This window comes from Microtus pennsylvanicus, chromosome 3, assembly GCF_037038515.1.
Source record: "Microtus pennsylvanicus isolate mMicPen1 chromosome 3, mMicPen1.hap1, whole genome shotgun sequence".
In the NCBI taxonomy this organism is placed as follows: Eukaryota; Metazoa; Chordata; class Mammalia; order Rodentia; family Cricetidae; genus Microtus; species Microtus pennsylvanicus.
The window spans coordinates 52,563,086-52,585,241 of NC_134581.1; the positions used below are offsets into that span (position 1 = coordinate 52,563,086).

The following is a 22,156-nucleotide window of genomic DNA, read 5'->3' on the forward strand; positions in this document are numbered from 1 at the left end:
AAGAATTCACACAAGGAAAAGGTATTCTGGTCCTGAAAATCACCTATTGTTATTTTTCTTACATACATTTGTTCAGACTTTGAAGCACCACCACTATTTTCTAGAGATTTTCAAAGGTGAAGGGGTGGGTGGGGCACCACAGGGATGAGAAAATGGCATGAAGACAGGCAGGTAGAGATCTAGTCCTAGAAGCCCTAACTGATCAACAGCTTCTGTCTGAAATTCTGCTGATAGCAGCAGCTATTTTTTATACAAATCCTCAGGCAAGGCTTCTTAATCTTGGGCTACTTAATGGGGTGCTATCCTGCACAAAATAGGTCATTCGCAGCACTCTTGCCTCTACCCACTAGGTGGCAGTCTCACTGTATATAGCAACAGTGCAAAGCTAAGAACCTAGCAAGCACAAATAAATCCCTTCCCTCCAGGCCAACTAGGTTCACAGTAATGTAACTTAGTGTATATAATAAACGCTAGAGAAAGAGCTTGTGTATTCTATGCCCACCCCTTTCTATCCATGCCCCCCTTTCTATCTATGTCCCAGGCCCTCTCTTTAACCCATTTCCTCAAACTATTACTTTTTTTTATTATTTATTTATTTATTTATTTATTTATTATGTATAGAATATTCTGTCTGTATGCCTGAAGGCCAGAAGAGGGCGCCAGACCTCTTTACAGATGGTTGTGAGCCACCATGTGGTTGCTGGGAATTGAACTCAGGACCTTTGGAAGAGCAGGCAATGCTCTTAACCACTGAGCCATCTCTCCAGCCCCCTCAAACTATTATTTTTGTCTTTACAAACTCCACTCAAATGTCACTTCCTCCCAGAAACCTTCCTGAACCCTCTCAGCTAGCTCAGATGCCCAGTCACTACCATCTCCACCACAGTCTCTGAAAGTAGCCTACCCTGAGCATATTTTTAATGGACATACTGTATTTAGAATCTATATATTTTCTAACATATTCTTAGCCCTGGCACAGACATGGGACAGCTGTTGAACAGATACAGAAGAAAATACAGCATTTTTAAGTGAGCACGATCTGTGCTTTATTCTCTGAGTTTCTAACATTTACTTGCAAACGATTTTCCCTCGCTTGTCTTTCTTACACGAAAACACAAAGCAAGCCACACTCCAACATCCTGTCGTGACTAAAAAGCAAGCTACAGAAAATGCTTCCGTTTTCTCTAAAAAGGAAAATACCGGATCCCTAAAATGTAACTGGTCCTTAGTAAATTCCTCAAATTTTAAGGCACACTTTCACATTAACAGTCTAAGATTCTTTTCATACTTATCAATTATCTACAAATTTAGCTTAACAGAAATGATAGAAATACCCATAACCTGTTCATTTCACTTGGTAAAAAGTGATGAAAATTACACACCTCTTTAATTTCAAAATTCAGTAGTACATTAATGATGTCTAGGGACCTGGTCTCTCCCACTCTGGCTGCTGATGCACCCTGTGCAGTGGGCACATCCTGGGGCGCAGAGACTTCTCGGCACGCCTTCGTTTCCCCTACAGAGGGTAAGCAGAAATACGTGCTTCTGTTCGTACATTCGTTCACTGACATGCACTGTAAACATGTATGAGCACTCTGAAGACCCACAAATCCATAACCGTTCTCAGCCTGAGAAAGCTCATGTTAGTAAAAGGGCATACACACTGCAAGTCAGACACAAGAATCAGGCCGTACTTATTCACAGGGAGCAGGCAAATGTTAACAGGCTGTCCATAAAATGCACAGAGAGACATCAGCGAGCTGAAGAAAATATCCACACAGATGAATGACCCACACAGAGCAGTTCCTCTCAGAAAAGACAGTCCACGTGTTTGAAGGTGAGAAACGATGGGAAGCCATACAGAGATGGCACGTGACAGGGTCTGCAAACAGAACAGACTGTAGCAGGGCTAAGGTGAAAGGAAACGGGGCCAGGTATTCCAGTCTAGTAAGGGAAAGAAAAGCTCCATGGCTGTGATGCTGTTCTGAAACACACCATGAAGCGCACTACATCTGTTTTCTAACCTATAGCACAAAAATAATAAAGCTATCATTTGTTATATGTGCACACTGACACATATGGTTCCAGACAGTGAGCGGCAAGCTCAGTGACCTGTCCTGCTGGCCATCCTTCCGGGGAACTTCATTGTCCCATCCCACAGGTGAGCACATTAATTTTTTAGACAAATTTGGCACCTTGCCTAGTGTTTTATGCAAATGCTAGAGTCCAAGTTCATCAGTCTGACTTGACAGACATCACCATCAAAACATAACTGTCACTACATTATTGCCATTGACATTATCTTAACCACTAATCCAACACCCCACAGCCCTGGGTATGTCTGTGTGTATATGTATGTGTGTGTGTGTGTATATATATATATATATATATATATATTAGAAACTCACAGGGAAAAACCATACTACTCATTAATATCTTTAAGAAGGCAATGCAGAGAGCAAAGTTTCATCTATCATCTTATTCCAGAATTGCTTCAAATAAAAGGAATTGTTAACAGGCTTGGGTAGTCACAAAAGAAGATGTCCACAGTAAGGGGCTGCAGGAATGGCTCAGCAGCTAAAGTACTTGCCATTAAAGCAAGAGGACAGGAGTTTGGATCTCCAGGAACCAAATAAGGAACCCCAAGTAGTGTGATGGCTCACCTACAACTCCAGCCTCATAAGGCACAGACAGGAATTCCCTATAGCAAACACCACTATAGAAACCAGCTGAATGAATCTCGCGGATCATAAAAAAGAAGCCAGACATCAAAGAGAAAACTTTTCACAACTCCATTTATACAAAATTCATGAAAAAGTAAAATTAATCAATCCATCCACAGGGTCATAAGTCAGAACAGCAGTGACCTCTGAGTGGAGTGTGAGGAAGTCAGGGCCTGTCCTAACAGGGAGAGAAGTGCTGGGAAATGTACAGGGAATGTGCAACATCTCGTTCAGGGCCATTACAGCTGGATGTGTGTGCTAAGGTTTGTGTACAATAAAAAAGAAAAAACACACAGTGAAATAGTTTTCACCCTGTCAATGGGCAAAAGTGTCAACAAATTTGATAAAACCATTGGAAAGTTACAGGAAAACAAAATGACAGGAGAGCTAAGTACATGCTCCTGTAACACTATCAAACTTTAGATTGAACAAAACACATCATATTCATGTATGAAAATCTCAAACAAGTTTAAAATTTAAGTTAAATTAATTTATTAAAACCTACAATGTTAGTTAAATTTAAATGGCATTAATACAATACAGATTGCATTTCCTTTCACTAATGTGGTCCTACAGAAACACATGAATAAATACATAAGGACATTTCAATGCAACATGGCTAACAGTAAAAAACTCAACGTGAAATATCTAAAAAGTTATGATACTTCAACAGAATCTAATACAACAAAGCCATTCCAAAGAAAAAAAAAGTGACAGAGGGAGCCAGGTGTGGTGGTGCACACCTTTAACCCCAGCACTGAGGAGGCAGAGGCAAGTGGACCTCTGAGTTTGAGGCCAGCTTGGTTTACAGATGGAGTTCTAGGACAGTCAGGGCTGTTACACAGGGAAATCCTGTCTTGAAAAACCACACACACACATGCACACATACACACACACAAAAGACAGAGGTCAAGACAGAGCACACACACACACACACACAAGATGAAATATACAGAACTACGACTGTTAATTTAGGAAAACACCAACAAAGCACATGGGCAAACAAACATGGCAATGATTGTTCAAAAAGATAAAAGATACATCTTACGAGCATAATCTACTCATTAATTGTGTACATATGTGCATATTATTCATAATATATGCATATATACATACAAAAGCTTTAAAACACAACTTTTAACAGCCATAATTAATAATTTAAACTTTCTGTTATTTTTAATATACTATATTTACCACCTTTGGAGGGTGATAATTTACTAACAATTTAAATTCATATATTTTACCACTAAGTCTTACTTAAATATCAGGTCGAATATGATGCCAAAGCCTAAAGTTCTAAAATTTTTTAATAGACAAATTAATGTTTTCTACAGAAATCCACCACTGGCTAATGGCCACCCTTCCTAATGGCCTTCTCCCAGCTCAAGCAGTCTGGAAAACATGTTAACTGGCAACTGTCTGCTTAGCTAAAAAGAGACAATAAGCTCCTGTCGCACTTTCATTCAACAGCATCTTGTTATCTTTCTTGGTGAAACAAATCACAGTTTGTAAATATGCATTTTTTAACTACATGCCTATTGTGTTTCCAGCTGTAGCTATAACTCAATAATATAGTATGTGCCATAGCATGTACAAGACCCTGGTTCAGTCTCTACTACAGTTTAAGTATTTTTTTAAAAAAACCTTTTAGATTTGAAAGCAACATTCAGTGGCTCCTGGATTGTAAAGAGGCACGTACGCACCTGTCACCTGCCATCAGGCTCTTACCTATCTCTTGTATTCTAGGTTTCCCTTTATCCGAGTCTTCAGAGGCCTCACCAAGATTTTCTGCCAGTATTCTAAACAGAAGATTAAGATCCTCTTGATTTAGACTAACCTGTGAAATAGTTGATGAACAAAATATTCATTTTTAAATGAAACAACTATAATACAGAAAACACTTTCTCAGCAAAAAGAGAATAATCCTGACAGTAACTGAGAATGACAAATAGACTTTACCACTTGCTTCACTTTAACTTATGCAATTTTAAATAAAATTTTGAAACATATAAATAACAAAACTTGCAGATCAATATTAACTCTATTGACTAGTTTTTCCTTAAAGCTAATTGTACGTAAAGAAATCTAATCCGTTTTTAAAATAACAAGTTCTGGGAACTCATGCATTTCACTCCTTAAAGAGTACTATAGTTACCTTTGGCATGCTTTGATTTCCTTAAAAACAAGTGTATACATAATGCATATTACGAGTGAGAATGTAACAATAAATAATTTGTGCCCAGATTTTTGTAATGGATGTGTAGCACATTTAAAAGTAAACCATACTTAAGATTAAATTCTACTGAAAAGATTAATAACCTTGCTAGACCGAGTTTCACCAAAATGTTTCTTTCAGCATTCAGTAAAATCTGCATTTCTCTTAGGTACATCTGAGAAGGCTTCCAGGATGAAACTCCAACAGGAAAGTTATTTTCATTCATGTACTTACATTCATTGAATCAAGACACCCTTTAATTTCTAGAACAGGCACCTTGTGGTACCAATTTGCAGCGAGATTCCGATTGACAAAAAACTCCAAGTTAATTGGGTGCAACAGCTGAATATCAGGATGGGAGTCGCCTGGCTGGATTGCTGTCCTAGTGAAAGGGAGAGAGAGTGCACCATCACAGGTCTTTAGAGGGCAATGAACCACAGTCAAGGGTTATAAACTAGTATGCATGCCAAGCACTATCTGCTGCTCCACATACTAGTTTATAACACTGCAGCTTGAGAGGTTTCAGAGCAGAGTTAGAAATTAACCTTACAATCCACTAGCAGAGACAGGTTAAAATATGTGATAAGCACTAAGCCATTAAGAAAAAAAATTTTTTGCCAATACAGCATTTCTCTGTGCAGTCCTAGCTGTCCTGAAACTTGTTCTATAGACCAGGCTGGCCTTGAACTCAGAGAACCGCCTGCCTCTGCCTCCCACGTGCTGGGATTAAAGGCGTGCTCCACCACTCCAGCTAAGAAAACTTTTTTTTCCCCTAAAACTGTAGAGAGAAGAACTGAGTTAAAGGTTTGGTTTGGGTTTTTATTCACAATGCTACAGATACATAAGAAATAACCAAATACATTAGTCTAGGGATAATATAGTTTATGTCACATTACAATCCTTCAGTCAACAACAGGCCACATCTACCTAAGTGTTCTGGTAAGACAATGGAGCAGAAAGGAACTATTGCTTAGCAACCACGTACCTTTCACAAAGTCAACTGCATTTACTTCCAGGTTTGTGAAGAAACTGGTGTAGATGACCTACCAGACCACCCATCATACCCATAACATATAGATAATTTTACATATCATACATTATGTACAGTACATAATGTTTCACAAGATGGTAAATGTCCCCATCAGTGGTTTACTCATTAACTATACTTTCCACAATTTTAGAAATCTACTCTTTCCACTTATAAGAATAATTCCCTCCAGGCGGTGGTGGCGCATGCCTTTAATCCCAGCACTCGGGAGGCAGAGGCAGGCAGATCTCTGTGAGTTCAAGACCAGCCTGGTCTACAAGAGCTAGTTCCAGGACAGGCTCCAAAACCACAGAGAAACCCTGTCTTGAAAAAGCAAAAAAAAAAAGAATAATTCCCCATTTAAAAAGACAGCACCTTACACTTGCGGCACACTCATCCGTGTCACACTTATTGTGTCTTGACTGCACTAGCACATGTGGAAGGACTCAAGGTTTGATTACAATCACACCGTGATGCTCTCAAAACGATACGGTCACTGACAGTGCCTTCCTCAGAGTTTATGCTGGCAGAGAACAGCCATGTGTTTGTTGATCATGAGACTGTACAAAACAGCAGTGACGGATCAGCAGCAAAGTGAAATAAGAAAATCAAGGCTCAGCTGTCACTCAGGCATTCCAGAAGCTTCCATGGGGGTTATCATCTTGACTTATCCTATAATTGTCTTTTTATACTTTTTTACAATTAAATTATCTTTGATGATATGAAAATCGTTTTTAAATCGTCTTGTGTCTTCTCATGCCACACAGCATGCCACGGAGGACACAGTATTTCTACCAATATGTGTAAGCTCACTGAAGCCATGGGCAACCATTCCCAAGGAAAGCCAGACAGTGCTCTTCAAAACCACCAACCTCATACAGAAAGGGAAAATAGCTGTTGGAAGTTAGAGCTTGCTAGTCTAGAAATCACCTCGACAGGAGAAGGCACAAATGAATTCCATGTGTGTGATTCTGGGTGGGAACAGGGAGGGGGAATTACTACAGTGGACGTCACTGCACATTACACAGCATGCCAATATTAATTTTTAAAAACTACTATGTATACCATGGGTAATATAAGAATAAATGTCCTTGGTTTTGAGAGACACAGGCAAAGACTTTAGAGACAAAGGATCAAGATGTGTATTCTGTTATACTATTCTCTCTCATTCTTTTATTTTTTGAGATAGTGTCTCACTGTGTAGCCTGTCCTGGAACTCGACACATAGACCAGGCTGGCCTTGAACTCGCAGAGGTCTACCTGATCTGCCTCACAAGTGCTTGAATTAAAGGCATGTTCCACTCACTTGGCTAAGACGTCTAGTCTCAACAGTTAGCAATCACTGTTTGAACAATAATATATAGATATAGAAAATGTAAACCAACTGGTGGCTCTACATGAAGGATGTATACATATGTACACCAGCTCATCAGAAAACACTTCTTTGTGAAAGAAGCACGGTATATAAAAATACCAGGAGAAATCTGCATCCACTCCAGAGCACAGCTACCAAACATGCATACCTAGAGAGTTTCAGTTTCGTAAGCTGCACCTCCATCTTGTCAATCACTGGAGGACTTGCAGTGTCTTCACCTGACACCAGACTGAACTGATTGTGAACTCTAATTAATCCAAGATCGACCACGACCGCGTTGGTGGAGACGGAGGACTGTGGAATGACAATGACTGGCGCTTTCAAATCAATATGGACAGAAACACGAAAACTTCTCTGGGCAAGATCTTTCACACTCGTGGCAGCTTTTTCTGCAGCCTGGGCAGTGGCAGCACTCAATGCCTCTTTGGCCACTTGGAAATTGTTCAGGAAGCTCTGTGAACAAAATGTAAAAGGAATTCAGAAATGGAGACATCTATAAATGGGCCTACCTTCTGCTAGCACACATGCAAGTTCCTCCCACAGAGCCCTAGGAGTTCAGCCCTGCTTTTCTGGTGAAAGGAAGGGATTGGAGAAATCCATCCTCAGTCAGGAGCTGTCCAGTTCTGACTAGTGATCTGTCACTGAGTAGGGGTGGACAGTGAACTCATCTTGGCACTTGGGCACTCAAGACAATTGGCTTCTGTGTGTTCCAGAAAACTAACTTCAATTACAGACAAAACTCATTCAATGACTTAAATTTCAAGTGTTAAAGAGGGTTTTCGGCCATTACATGTATACATAAACACCAGGCAGAATCAAAATATGCCAAAACCCAAAGTTTACAACATATATAATCATAACACCTACAGCTTCCAACATGAAATGTGAGCATGAAACGGTGACTTTACCAGCAGTGAGAGAAGGAATTTATGAAGGTATACAATCTGAATACAGCCGATGTGCAAAGCCACCACACCATCCACTGTGGACATGTCAGTGTAGGAATCCCCTTCAGTAGCATCGGGATACAAATCCAGGTTAAAACGAAAAACTTCATTTCCAACTATGGACACAGCCTGAAAAACCAGAAAGTGAATGAACTCTGGCCAGAAAAGCAATTACAAAATAAAGTCCCAGACAGAAAAGACTGTAATTACAATCTTTATAGAAATACATTTAATTTTTAAGGTAAGATAGTTTAAAATAAAATCTCTATGCAATAACAGTAACTATCTGCTCAGTGTTACATACTTTCTTATGAACAGTTTTGGGGTCGACATCTGTGACAATAATGTTTTCCAGCCTGGCAAAAAGTGACTGCTTCTTCGACTGAAGAGAAAGAGAAGAATCAAGGCCTGGGGGAAAAATTAATAATTATAATTTCTATAGATACAACAATTTATTTTCATTATATTATATGATTTATGATATACAAAATGTATGAACTTGCAATTAGTAAATTTCATGTAAAATATTCTTAGTGTTTTAAACACCAAATTTATATATTGGTTAAAATATAATTATATGAGCTCTATCTCGTACTAAGAAAAAGTATTTGGTAGTAGTTTGAAGAATCATTCTTCTCTGAGGATGTGGCCACTGGGAAGTTACCCACGCTCCCATATGTGGTCCCTCTTCATCTATGCATATATAGGCAGCATTAATGGGATTTAGTAGGTTATTAAGTAAAATAAAGGGTATGAAGTTGGGAGGGGGACACTGTGGGAGGAACTGAGAGGAGCTACAGTGGGGAAATGGCAATAGTTATGATCATCTTTCATTGTCTACAGTATGAAATTCTCAAAAAATAAAAGAAACAGAAAAACACACTAAATATGTCATTTTTCCACTACACTGAAAAGACTTCTAAATTCTTTGGTGTACAATGAAGACTGTTAAAAACCAAAATCAATAAAATAAAATAAATTTACATAAATGCTGAATCCCCCAGAGAGCAAAAAATCTAGTGCAAAGAAATCAATTCAGCATAAGTAAACATAAAGTAAATTTGATGCCTTACAGATACTAAGCCATTTACATGGAGACTGTGCTGGCTAGTTTTATATCAACTTGGCACAAGCTAGAGTCACTTGGATAAAGGACTCTTAACTGAGAAAAATGTGTCAATACGACTGATCTATAGGCAAGTCTACAATGCATTGCCTCAATTAATGATAGATGTGGTGAGCCCTGCCCATGGTGTACGGTGCCACCCCTGGGCTAGCGGTCCTGAGTTTTAAAAAAAGCAGGTTGATCAAGCCATTAAGGACAAGCAAGTAAGCAGCATTCTTCAATGGCTTCTGCTTCAGTCCCTGCCTCCCAGCCCCTGCCCTGTCTTCCTTCCATGATAGACTATGTGGAACTAAAAGCTGAAATCAACCCTCTGCTCCCCAGGTTGTGGTCCTAGCACTTATCACAAGCCTGACAGAGGCTACAACAGTTTTGTGAACAAACTTTAGATAAGTAGGTGTATTACCAATTTGGAAAGGACAGAAGAAAAAACTACAGTAGCCAGAACTTGGCCTTCATTAATCCTAGTGAGAAAACAGCCAGTTCAGGCACACCCTAACTCAAGCAGTTCAGATTCCTTTATCTGTATATTCTCTAACACTGCAATAAAGAGAAGGGGAGCAGAGGGAAGAGGAGAAAATGCTTATTGTTAAACAAATGTTAAGTACTATGACACTTTACCTTGTATCTTGATTTCAGCAATATTGCTCTTCTCGTCGCAGATAGTGACACAGAAAGCATTCAATTTGGCAAACAGCCTAAAGTTAATAATGTCACTATCTCTAGAGGACACCATGGCTAAAAATAAAACAACAGGTTTCAGTAAGCTAAATTCTACAGAAGTTACTTCATATATTTTACATAATATATATGAATATAAAACATTTATAAATTTAAAGTACATAGCATATAAAACACACACATATAAAAATAAAAAGTCTAAAGTAAATAGGACATAATATTCAAAACCAAAAAGTAATGTGCCTAAAATCACACAGTTTAAGTAATACAGCCAGAATATGACCTAAGTTCTTTTGGATCCAAATTCTAGATTCTCAGCCAATAAGATGTAATCATTGGAGTGCTGAATAAATGATTCAGAGAACCTGAGATCCCAGCAAGCACCTGGTGGCTCACAACCATCCTTCACTCCAGTTCCAGAAGATCCAATGGCCTCTTCTGGACTCTACCAGCACTGCACAGATGTGGTACACAAACATACATGCAGACACAACACCCAACACATTGAAAAAATATTTTTTTAAAGATGCAATCAGTGAGTCCCTGTCTTCATGTCTCTGGGTCTCTTTCCTCAAAGACTAATTATCTGGGGGCCCTTCCAGAGCTACTAGGATGGGAAGAAAGGCTCAGGACACAGACAAGTTTCCTAGTAACCATCCAGCTGCAAAAACAAAGTTCCGTAAAAACAATAGGATTGCTGCTGTGGAACAATCTTTGTACACTGTAAACAGGTGTTGCTTTTATTATTAATAAAAAGCTGATTGGCCAATAGCTAGGCAGGATTTTCAGGGCTGAGGGAATGCTGGGAAGAAGAGTGGAATCTGAAGAGTCTTAGCCAGAAATGGAAGAAGCAACATGGCAAGTTCATAGATGAGGTAATCAAGCCTCAGGGCAGCACATGGCTGAATAGAAATGGGTCAATCTAAGTTGTAAGAGCTGGCTGGATACAAGACTAAGCTATTGGCCAAGCATTTATAATTAATAATAAGCCTCTGAATGGTTGTTTGGGAGCTGCTGCTGAGACACAGAGAAACTCTGCCTATATATTGCTTGTATTTGCGCTCTCTCTCTCTCTCTCTCTCTCTCTCTCTCTCTCTCTCTCTCTCTCTCGTGTGTGTGTGTGTGTTTTATTTTTTTGAGAACAAGGGCTTTCTATGCAGCCCACTCAAACTGGTTGGAAACCACAGTCTTCCTGCCTCAGCCCCCCAAGTGCTAAACTGCAAGTATGTGTCCCTGCCTATCCACTGCACCTACTTTATGCCCCAGGTACCCACACATGATTCAACTGAGGAAAAGCACAGAAGCAGAGGTAACAGGATTCCAATGGCTGATCTTAACATTCCTCACTTAGCACTAAAATTTTAAGAATGATGCAAACAGGAAACATGAAATCTTTTTCACAGTATGGTTTGAACCTAAAGCGACATGCTGACTGTGGGGATTTGTTTGTTTGTTGCATTTGTTTTGAAAGAGAATGGAAATGATGGCTCTGACTTCCACCAATGGATTAATCCATTAATGAGCTCATACTCCAATGGCAGTGCACTGGTGTGCCTTTGCGGAGCATAGCGTATCTTCAGACCGTCTGTCTGTCTGTCTGTCTGTCTGCCTCCTATCCACCACAATCTCTACCATATGCTTCACCATCATGTTCTGCCTGGCAACACACAGGCTCAGAAGCAACAGTGCCAAGTGTCTGCGGATTGACATCTCCAAACAATAAGCAAAACAAGTACCTTTGCTCTTTCAATTACCTTTTCTCCGGGTGTCTGTCATAGAGGACACTGATAGCTCACATACCTTTCTGCAGGGGAGAGTTCTTTTGTTTCTCAGTCGCAGCCTGCGCCTCCTTGACAACACCAGTGTTCTCACCATCTGATGGGATGATGGTTGTCAAGTAGTTAAGAGCAGACAGAAGAGCTTGTGTTTGTAGCAACAGATTCAAAGATGAAAAAGTCACCTGAAAGGGTTTTGCAAAGAAAATTAGCTCTTTCCTAACTGCCACCTGTGGTCTCAGCAAAGACTGTTTCCACCATAGGAAGGAAGAGAGAGACAAGAGTCCATGACTCCCTGACGCAGGGATGTAGACAAGACAAATGACACCTACGCACTCAAGGACACAGGAGAGCATCAGTGACTCACTGTGAACATGAACATGGTCTCAAGTAGGAAGGGATCTTCTACAACATAGTAACGGTCTTAGCACTTAAAACCAGCACAGCACGTCTGACTAACGGGGGAAGCATTACACTTAAGAAATGCCTCCTGAGAGCTAATATAGCAACACAAATTGTTTCTACAGCTCTGTGGTTTTATGAAAGTAAACTGAAAAAAAAATGCTTATAAAAACTAAGTAATAAAAAAGGTCCACAATATTATAGCAGATGGTGTTATCTCTCCCAAATGTGAGCTACAGCACATCTCTCTCATTTCTCTATCATTTATTTATTTCATGTGGTGATGAAGGGGCATGCGGACCACTATGTGCTTGTAGAGACCAGAGGGTAACTTGTGGGAATGGGTTGCTTCTCTCCTTCCACCATGTGACCCTGGAGATTGAACTCAAGTGGTCAGGCTTGGCAGGAGGTGACTTTACCCACTGGGACATCCCACTTATGGGTGGGTGGGGCGGCATACACATACACACACACACACATATATATACATATGCACATACATACACACGCATACATACATACATATACACACACATACATAATTTTACACACACACACACACACACACACACACACACACACACACACACATATATATATTGGTTTTTTTGAGACGGGGTTTCTCTATGAAACAGTCCTGGCTGTCCTGGAACTAGCTCTTGTAGACCAGGCTGGCCTCAAATTCACAGAGACCCGCCTGCCTCTATCTCCCGAGTTCTGGGATTAAAGGCATGTGCCACCACCACCTGGCTTCCTTTACTCTTTAATATAACTCATAACACTTTCTAACTCCTCCTCCTCTATACTTTTTACTCACATCATAACGGCTGCAGAAGCACTTAGCATCTATACTTACACTTTACATAGTCTCTCACTCCTGTATTGGAGATGGTATCAACTTGGTTTGCTTAGGATACTGTTAGTTCTTTGTGGCCAAATGCTCTGTCATGGCATTTCCTTATTTGGGAATAACACAGAGGCTCTTTAAAGCATAGAATTTGATACAGTGAGTATTATTTTCTAAGCTGGATCACAGGTAGAGGCCATGGTAACACCTGTGGGGCTTTATAGCTTATTATTTCTGTTGGTTTTTGATTACATCTCAGATCAAATAATGCTCTCCAACGGACCTTAGAGATTTCCAGAGTAGGTTTCCAGAGATTGTCAGATAGGATATACCGTCTTAATAAAACTTCTTACCTTAATGGTTTGTTCAGTTTTTTCAAAAGTAGTTTGAAAACTAGGTCCATTCTTATCAACCTAAAAAATAAAAATTCAAAGAAAATATTTTTATAAGCAGTGTGTGTGTGTTTACGTGAAGAGAGTTGGAAGAGGAGGGAGGGGTCAGTCAGAATTACATTTTAACTATTGTCGCTTTCTCTTCTAACTTACAACTACTTTGAGAACAGCGAGACACAAATTTTCCTACAAACCAAGTGCCCAACAGCACCAACATTCACGCAGTTATAGCAAAGAGTCAGGGAACCGACAAGAATGAAGGCAAGCAGTACCAGTTCCTTCAGCCCCTTTCACAGGGTACATTTTCCAGTCCAGCCCCAGCGCTAGCAGCTCTCTTCTGAACTCAATCTAAGTCTCTCTTCCTTTTGTAATGCAGTATACTCAACTAACTGTCACCTATTTTAACAAAGAGTGCAGTGGTGTGAACATGCCCAGAGACAGGCAAGTACCCACGTGGCCCTGGGTTCCATCTCTGGTGTTAGCTGCCTGGCAGCTTTGTAATATGCTGGTCTCAGTGAAAGCAGAAGTCCAGGGGCAAGTGACTGTATGTGAGCTAGCCGGAATCCACACCCAGAACCATTAGAGAAACACAGTCATCCTCTTCCCAGGGGTACAGTGTGGGGTTCAGACAACTCTGTCATCTTCCCCTGGTCCTTACCTTAACGTACTCCACTTTTAAAAGATCTAGTCCAGGTTTGTCTGAAGAGCTAATCAAGTGAAGGGGCTTCTTTCTGGATCCTAGATTAAATAAAAAGAGAGAAAGGTTGGCAGGTAGGTCGCTTTTATAAACTGATCTATGTGTCTTTGTCTGTTGGTGCTTTAAAAGCATGTGTACCTTTTCATGGCTATGAAAGAACCAGCCTGTTACTGGTGGGGAAATACGCCAGCTTAAATCCCTACCTTAAACATCTAGCTTACTTAAAAACATTCACCTTTAGCTTACTTTCATACTGTGCTCAAAAAGAGACAAAACTTCTCAAGACATTCTTAAGGCTGCCTGTGTGTTTCCAGGGGAGCGGAATGGACTAAAAATATAAGAACATAGAAATGTGAATTCTAATTCACCTCTGGCCTTAACCCAAAGCTATTTAACTTTTTCAACTGCAAAAAAAAGGAAAATTGACTGGGACAATCTCTAATACACTGTTGAACTCTAAAATTGTATAAAAATGTTTTATAGACCCCAATAATTTAAACAATTCCTCTGCTTAGACCTAGGAAGGAAAAGTATACAGAAAGCCATTTTTTTTCTAACAGAGGATAACTGTTAAATTTTCATGTTTAGCAGCATGTGGTAGTTTACAGCTGTAATCCCACCCTTGGGAGATAGAGAAAGTAGGATCGTTTTAGTACAAGGCCAGTCTGGGCTACACTGTGGGTCAAAGGCCAGCATGGGCTACTTAATTTCAAAACCTAAAAAAAACACCTCTTCTGAGCTTAGAACTATGCTGTGTGTATGCACACACAGAAGAACTGGCTCCCAGATCTGTGTAGGGAGATTTGGCTCGTCAACATTGAGTCATATCCAGGCTTTGCTCTTCTGCCTGTAAATCCTGCTTCTGCTACAACTAGCAAGTTCCTCTGGTCTCTAGTCTTTCCTTTTATAAACTGTTTTTTAATATTCATTTATTTTACTTTTGTATATGACTGTTTTACTTGCATTATTTATGTACACCATATTGTGCCTGGTGCCCTAGGAATTCAGAAGAAGGGTCAGATCTCCTGGACCAGGAGTTACAAACAGTTGTGAGCCACAAGTGGATGCTAGAAATCAAACCCAAGTCCTCTGCAAGAGCAGTAAGTACAGGCAACTGCTGAGTCACCTCTCTAGCTCCCTCTCCAGTCTTAACTGGCATAAAGAAGAAACAGCCTAGAAAATTTATTGTTTGCATTAATTCCTCAGATCTGCAATATAAATTCTATAATAATGCATTAGCTAAGAAAATTAGTAACATAGGAAACATTATTTTTCTCCTAAACTGGAATTTATTCTAGTTTCAACTATTTTCTAAAAGTCATAAAATGTCTTAATATTTGACTAAGTATTAGGCAAACAGTTGGAGAATTTTAATTGCTGCAGACTAATTAATTTACTAACTCATGCCTCACATACCCGAGCTCACAAGATATACACTGAAATGATAAGCTACAGGAGTTCACAAATGGCTCTGCATATTTTCCCCCTTATTTCTATCACAGTGCTTCTGTGCTGTGTAAACACCCTAACACAGTGGTTCTCAACCAGTGGGTAGGAACCCTTTCACAGCGTTCATCTAAAACCATCAGAAAACAAGGTATTTATATTACAATTCATAACAAATTAGCAAAATTACAGTTATAAAATAGTAACATAATGTTACAGTTGGGGGTCACCACAACGTGAGGAACTGTCTTAAAGGGTTGCAGCATTAGGAAAGATGAGAACCACTGCTCTAAGCTTCAGTATTCTCAGCCCAGGTCTGAACAATAAAATCCATCTCAAACAAGATACAGGGAATGAGTAAGTTATTTGGGGTTCTTCAGCCTTTCTTTGTCTGTGAAATGGGGATGATATTCTCTAACATCCGTGGACTCTCCTGGACTCTGAGGAGATAGACTATTGTGTTTGATGCTGCCAGATCCCAGAGCCAGGCTTCCAGTGTTCCAGCCAGGGTTCTACCACTCACAGTTGTTTGAGCTTGAGTGAAGGACCATCCGCATGTTACATGTGAACTGAAGACAGTAACATGGATGTCTCATAGCCATGGTCTAGAATGGAGTTAGCAGTCATAAAGTATTATAGCAGTGTGGTTATTATACCAATTACAATGAAATGAAATATTTCATTATAAACGAAACTATTCCAGACACACAAGGGTGCTATTTTTACTCCTGAGTGCTGTTTCTATTTTCATGGCCATTACCTTTAATTTCATGGTAATCCAAGCTGATTTTCCTCAAATAGGACACTGCAGTCAGGTCAAATGTCCTCATTGTGGCTTCTGTCCCTAACTGGGTGACATTAAATACTAACATTGTCTCTTCTTCTTTCTGTTGTTTAGTGAGTTCCAAAATCACCTAAAAGAATCCATGGGGCAGTGGCAAGAAAGTTGCTGGTAAGCCAGTTATCCTTAAAGTGACAGAAACAGTCTTTCCCCCCACACAACGCAAGTGCGAAGACTCTGGCCACACCCCCACAGCAGACACAATGTCGGGGATGACCCTTGAACTCTAGCATCAGGACTGCAAACACACAAAAACAAGGCTATGGCTCTTAACGTCTGTTTTTTTAAACTTAGATAAAAAAATCAATAGATTCTTCTGATAGCAGCAGTCCCAGTAAAGCAAAAGGTGAGAGTGTTTGTTCCCGTGGTATTTAAATTAATTTTGGAAATGACAATCAAAATATTCAGCCCATGAAAAAAATCAAAACAGGTGTGGCAATTTTTAAACAACAGATGAGAAATGATGGTGGCTGGGGTGGCCCAGCAACAGAAGGGAAGAGCTCCTGGAAGCATCTGAAGACAAAAGTCAAAAGCCAAGGAAACAGACTAAGAAGATACCAATAACAATCAGATGTATGAAATCTGGCATGATGACTTAGAAAAGGCTGTCATATCAAAGTCAACCATGAAGATCTCTGTATTATTTTGCACTTTATTATTAAAGTGATAAAAATTATTATAAAATTTTTAGGACATAGAAAAGCAAAGGTGAAAATGAAAAGCTGCAATTCTGTCAACCTGGAGATGAACACTGTCATTTATAAAAGAAAATATATACATGTAACTAAATGAAATTTTATACCTATGTACCAAAATCTCGTTTACCCCCAAAATATGCTGCAAACATCTCATCAAGTTTTCTTTTTCTATGTGGCTACTCTAAAAACAGGTCTCAGGGCTGAAGCTAGGGCTTCACAAGACCTACGCAGTGTGCCCCACACATCCCAACTCTATATCCAGTCAATCCCACCCCCACACCTTTTTGGTTTTCTTTTTTTTTTTCCTTTGGTTTTGCTTGCTATTGTGAAACAGGGTCTTTCTAAACTGACCAGGAAGGCCTATATCTCCAGCAGAGCCTGAAGTTGTAATCCTCCTGCTTCAGTCTTCTGGAAACTGGAAGTACAGGCCTATGCCATCATGCTTGGCTTTCTACATGACTTTTAAAGGCAAAAAAAAAAAAGTTTGCTAACCTTTTCGAAATTATACATGCATGACAATGACCAGTACTGGTTAGCTCAAGAGGAAGTCACATTGTATGTGGTAGCAAACGCCTATAATCTCAGCACTTGAGAGGGAGTGCTAGAGGCAGGATGAATGTCACACACTCAAAGAAAGCCTGGGCTACGTAGTGAGACAGTCAGTTCAAAGGAAGCCTGGAATACACAGCAAAACACTAACTTAAAAAAAATTTAAGAGAGCTTAATTTTTAAGGGGTGGGGGTGATATATGCATACATACAAGAAAAAAAAACATGAAATTTTACACAGAAACGCAAATCCTAATTAAGAGACCTGAGCTTTTCCATGAAGAGAAAAATCACATACCTCTTTAATCTCAAACTTGAGCAGAAGGTTCACCAGCTCCTCATTTGGGACCTCAGAGGCTTTTTTCAGTTCTGAGGCCTTCACAGTTCTAGCAGTCTGCAAGTCTCCTTCCTCAGCATCAAAATACTCGTCATCAGACTCTAAAGCAAAGAGACACACATCAGCCCAGATAATATCCACTGAGAACCCACATAGACACTAAGCCTAACAAAGGCCATTCATGCGTGAATCTTCATTCAGACAAAATATTTGTAATTTTCCAAGTCCCAAAGTGAATCGAACCAGTATGTAATAAGACTTAGAGCAAACAGCACTCTACCATCTTTTCAGAAGTGACTGTCACCTCAGGTCATTCACTTGCCATTCAGCAAATATTTATTGGTCATCATCTACCACGTAATAGGATGTGACTGCCACTGTGGGCACCGGAGTGGCCAGGCCTTGGCCTTGTCTCTACTACAAAGTTTACATTCTACATTCTAATTTGAAATTGTAAGGCATCACTTAGCCCTGGTTAAATGAAAGTACCACAGAGAAATACAATTTATTTAAATATCTGGACAACACTGCTAACTCCATCACCCTCCCTTAAAAAGAAAACTCTTCATTTATCCAGTGAGACCGCAGCACAGGTAGGATGGTGCTTTCGGGACCCCTTACTCTCCACAGACTCCCACACTACATAACCACGTGCAGGTTTAGCTTCACAGAGAAACAGTATTTTCTGGTTTTCACCTGATTCCAATCCATCCAGCAACAGTGAAGTGCCAAGAAGACCTTTCGTCCCACCTGAAAGAACAGGAATCGAGGCTACCTAACAAAGAACACAAAATGTGTTTTAATGCATGATGGAAAGAAGAACTAAATACTACAGATGAGATCTCTCTATATACCGAAAAGCAACAGAGGACAGAGGAAGATGGGAAGATATGTACATATTCGTCACAGTCAAATCTTCAAGAAAGTAATAGAATCAAATAATGGTCAGCGGGAATTTACAAAGTATTAAAATCACTAGACACATTTTAAAGATAAAATTATGTACAAATCAAGTAAATAAGTCTATGTATCCTCGTGTATCATTTAGTTGCTGTGGGTAACAATATAAAAGTACATATTTATCATAGGGCCCTTGATAATGGCATCATTATCTGCTAACTTCCTCAAACTTCTTTTCTATGTAAGTGGAAATCCACCATTTATTTCAAGATACAAAGATTTTCCAATTAAACTGACCTAGAACATTTAAGACTCACCAAAAAGGGGTAATTTTGAATAGGTATTTTATTTGCAAATATATTTTAAAGCTTTATATTTCTAGTTCTATATAAAGTATATTTTACAAATGTGATCGACATTTTCATTTCATTTCTGCTGTTTTGTAGTTTTGTTTGTTTGTTTAGAGACAGAGTCTCACTATGTAGCCCTACCTGGCCTGCAACTTGCTTTGTAGACCAGACTGGCCTTGAAATCAGAGATCTGCCTGTCTATGTAGGCCCCATTTCTGCATCTTTGATCCTTTTGGTTAGAAAGCCTGCCTTTAAACAGTCAGAACTACTCTGAAAATGTGGTTTCCTAAATACTTGGCATCGACTTGGCATTTCTACTACAGTGACACACTCACCTGTCTCTCTGGGGACTGTGTGGATGATTTCTGTGGCAAGGGTATACTATTAATCAAACACAGCGTGTCTTTTATCTTCTGGTCAGAAATCCTCACGTGCATCAACGGCAATCCTCCTGACACTTTAAATCTAAAGATACAATTTGACTGTGAGGTCTCAGGGAGGAGAAGCGAATGGACAGGAAATGACGTGGTGAGGTCACTGGCTGGCCAGCTGTGTTTCAATCCATCCCACTTAGACGCACTCTTAGGGAGGGGAGTTCACTGAGAGCCAATTTTCAGACCATCTACATCTATCTTACTTAAGCAGTAAACCTCTTTCAATGAACTTTTTTTAAAAAACAGGGTGTCGCTTTGTAGGCCCAGCTAGCCAGGAACTTGCTGTGCAGATCATGCCAGCCTCAACTCACAGCCTCTTTGGCTCCTGGGTGCCATGAGGGGAGTGTACTAACACAGAGTCTTTTAAAGTTAAGTAATGCATTATGAAAGTCCTTTTGAGCACAATTCTCTACTTTAAAAAAAAAACAAAACCACATTATGTATTTTTATTTCCTAGCATCAAAGATTTCTCTCTATTAACTAATACCAGAGTGTCTGCCCCACTGCTCTCTATTGCATTGTCTTGTCCTGCCCTGCTTATCCACTGCACTTGGCAGCACCGGATATGTGACATGTGATGTGTGCACTTATTTCCTGTCCCTCCATATTGACATGCACGCTCTCTAAGGTCATGTGTTATGCTGCTGAGTGTCTATCCGCTTTCATCATCCATCTGCCTTTCGACAGCTGCTCTGTCCTCCTTCCTTACACGATGGAGCTGCCTCCTGTCTGTCTCCTAGCTGTCTTGACCACAAGCTTCCACAAGCTCCTTCAGCTTATCCTCCAGCTGCCTGGCTAAGCTGTGAACAGCTCAAGTCAGCAGAAGCCTAAATGTCAAATGGGTTACCAGCTGGCATTCAATGAGTTTTTAAGTAAAAATCTCAGCATTAATTGTCACTATTAGGAAAAAGAAAGGTCTCTAATTAATGACCTTCTTCTAGGAAACAGAATGAAATACAGGCGAGTGTGTGAAAAAAAACTAATAAACCTAGAGAAGTCATGAAGATTAAACGATGGAAACAAAATAGAGAAATAATTGAACCCAAAAGCTGCTTCTTTCAGAAAATTAACTGATGAATGACTAGTCACACTGATCAGGGAAAAAGACATACAAAAGTACTAACTGCTTGCCCAAGAACAAGACAGCAAACATCTACAGATTGCTCTTAATGCATTAGAAGGTAACAAAGAATATGAGCCCTTTTTTACAACTCAACAGCCAAGGTGATCAAATTCAAAACATGCAATGCTGACCTAAAACACTTCAACCAGAGAAAAGATCATTTAAAACAACTTCCACAATGTGTAAATCCTCTCTAAAAGAACACTGTAGGCCTGGAACACGCTAAGCCTGCGAAGGAGCTCCTGGCACATTTTAGCAACCACATGATGAATCATAGTAATACTGGAAGAAGCCAACCAAAAAGTTAAAACTACAGTTTCATTCATGGGAAACTCTAGAAAAGTCTACCAAATATTCATATGAAAGAAAAGACCAACATTTTCCAAGGAAAGAAGTAGGAAGAGGAAAAGGGAATGCAGGGCTCAGGAAAGCTTCTGTAGATGGCGAATATGTCACCTCAGCTGCAATGATGACCTCATGGAGACCTATGTATGTCACAACCACAAAAACTGGCTTTAGAAAGATGCTGTTCCATGAGAATATATTAAACTCAAAATATAGTTTCTATTTTTTTATCCACTTAGACTTTTCTTAGGATTTTATGTGGTGTTATGACAAAACAAAAAAAAAAAACAAACAAAAAATAAACTAACTTCCTTTGAGATTTTTATTTCAATAATATAGAATCTTGACTTTCACACATTCAGAATCTCAGATAACTAATTTTTATAGAATGTAAAAATCTGAATACAAATTCTGAAGTAAGAGAGACAGCATATGTCTTAGTCAGGATTACTATAGCTGTCATCAAATACCATGACCCAAAGCAACTTGGGGGTGAAGGGGTTTATTTGGCTTACACTTGCATATCACTGTTAATCATCAAAGGCAGTCAGGACAGGAACTCAAATAGGACAGGAACCAGGAGGCAGGGACTGATAAACAGGTTATGAAGAGTGCCACTTACTGGCTAACTCCCCACCCAGGACCATCAGCCCAGGGGTGCCTTTATCAATGGGCTGGGTTCCCACCACCAATCACTAATTAAGAAAATGCCCTACAAGCTTCCCTACAGGCAAATCTTAGGCAGGCATTTTCTCAATGAAGGTTCCCTCCTCTGAGATGACTCCGGCTTGTGTCAAGTTGACATAAAACCAGCCAGCACAACATACTATACAAATAACCATTTTCTTTAAAATGTGTTTGTGCTAGAAGATAGAATAATCACTGGTATTTCCTCTCAAACGTATATCCAAGTCTGTTTCCTTAAACTTC

The 22,156-nt window shown here is 39.7% G+C and overlaps 1 protein-coding gene across 3 annotated transcripts in view; it reads right to left on the reverse strand.

Moving 5' to 3' along the window:
- Positions 1-22,156, reverse strand: part of Vps13c (vacuolar protein sorting 13 homolog C) — a 162,430-nt gene that overhangs the window by 82,229 nt on the left and 58,045 nt on the right. For all 3 annotated transcript variants that reach the window (XM_075965365.1, XM_075965366.1, XM_075965367.1), the window contains 14 exons: positions 19,660-19,789; positions 18,771-18,849; positions 18,036-18,175; positions 16,411-16,564; positions 14,166-14,245; positions 13,469-13,528; positions 11,892-12,051; positions 10,032-10,148; positions 8,592-8,695; positions 8,249-8,416; positions 7,489-7,793; positions 5,173-5,320; positions 4,452-4,560; positions 1,383-1,516 (listed from right to left, as the gene is read on the reverse strand). In XM_075965365.1, the coding sequence (XP_075821480.1) occupies positions 1,383-1,516; positions 4,452-4,560; positions 5,173-5,320; positions 7,489-7,793; positions 8,249-8,416; positions 8,592-8,695; positions 10,032-10,148; positions 11,892-12,051; positions 13,469-13,528; positions 14,166-14,245; positions 16,411-16,564; positions 18,036-18,175; positions 18,771-18,849; positions 19,660-19,789 (1,888 nt within the window). The remainder of the gene's footprint in view (positions 1-1,382; positions 1,517-4,451; positions 4,561-5,172; positions 5,321-7,488; positions 7,794-8,248; positions 8,417-8,591; positions 8,696-10,031; positions 10,149-11,891; positions 12,052-13,468; positions 13,529-14,165; positions 14,246-16,410; positions 16,565-18,035; positions 18,176-18,770; positions 18,850-19,659; positions 19,790-22,156) is intronic.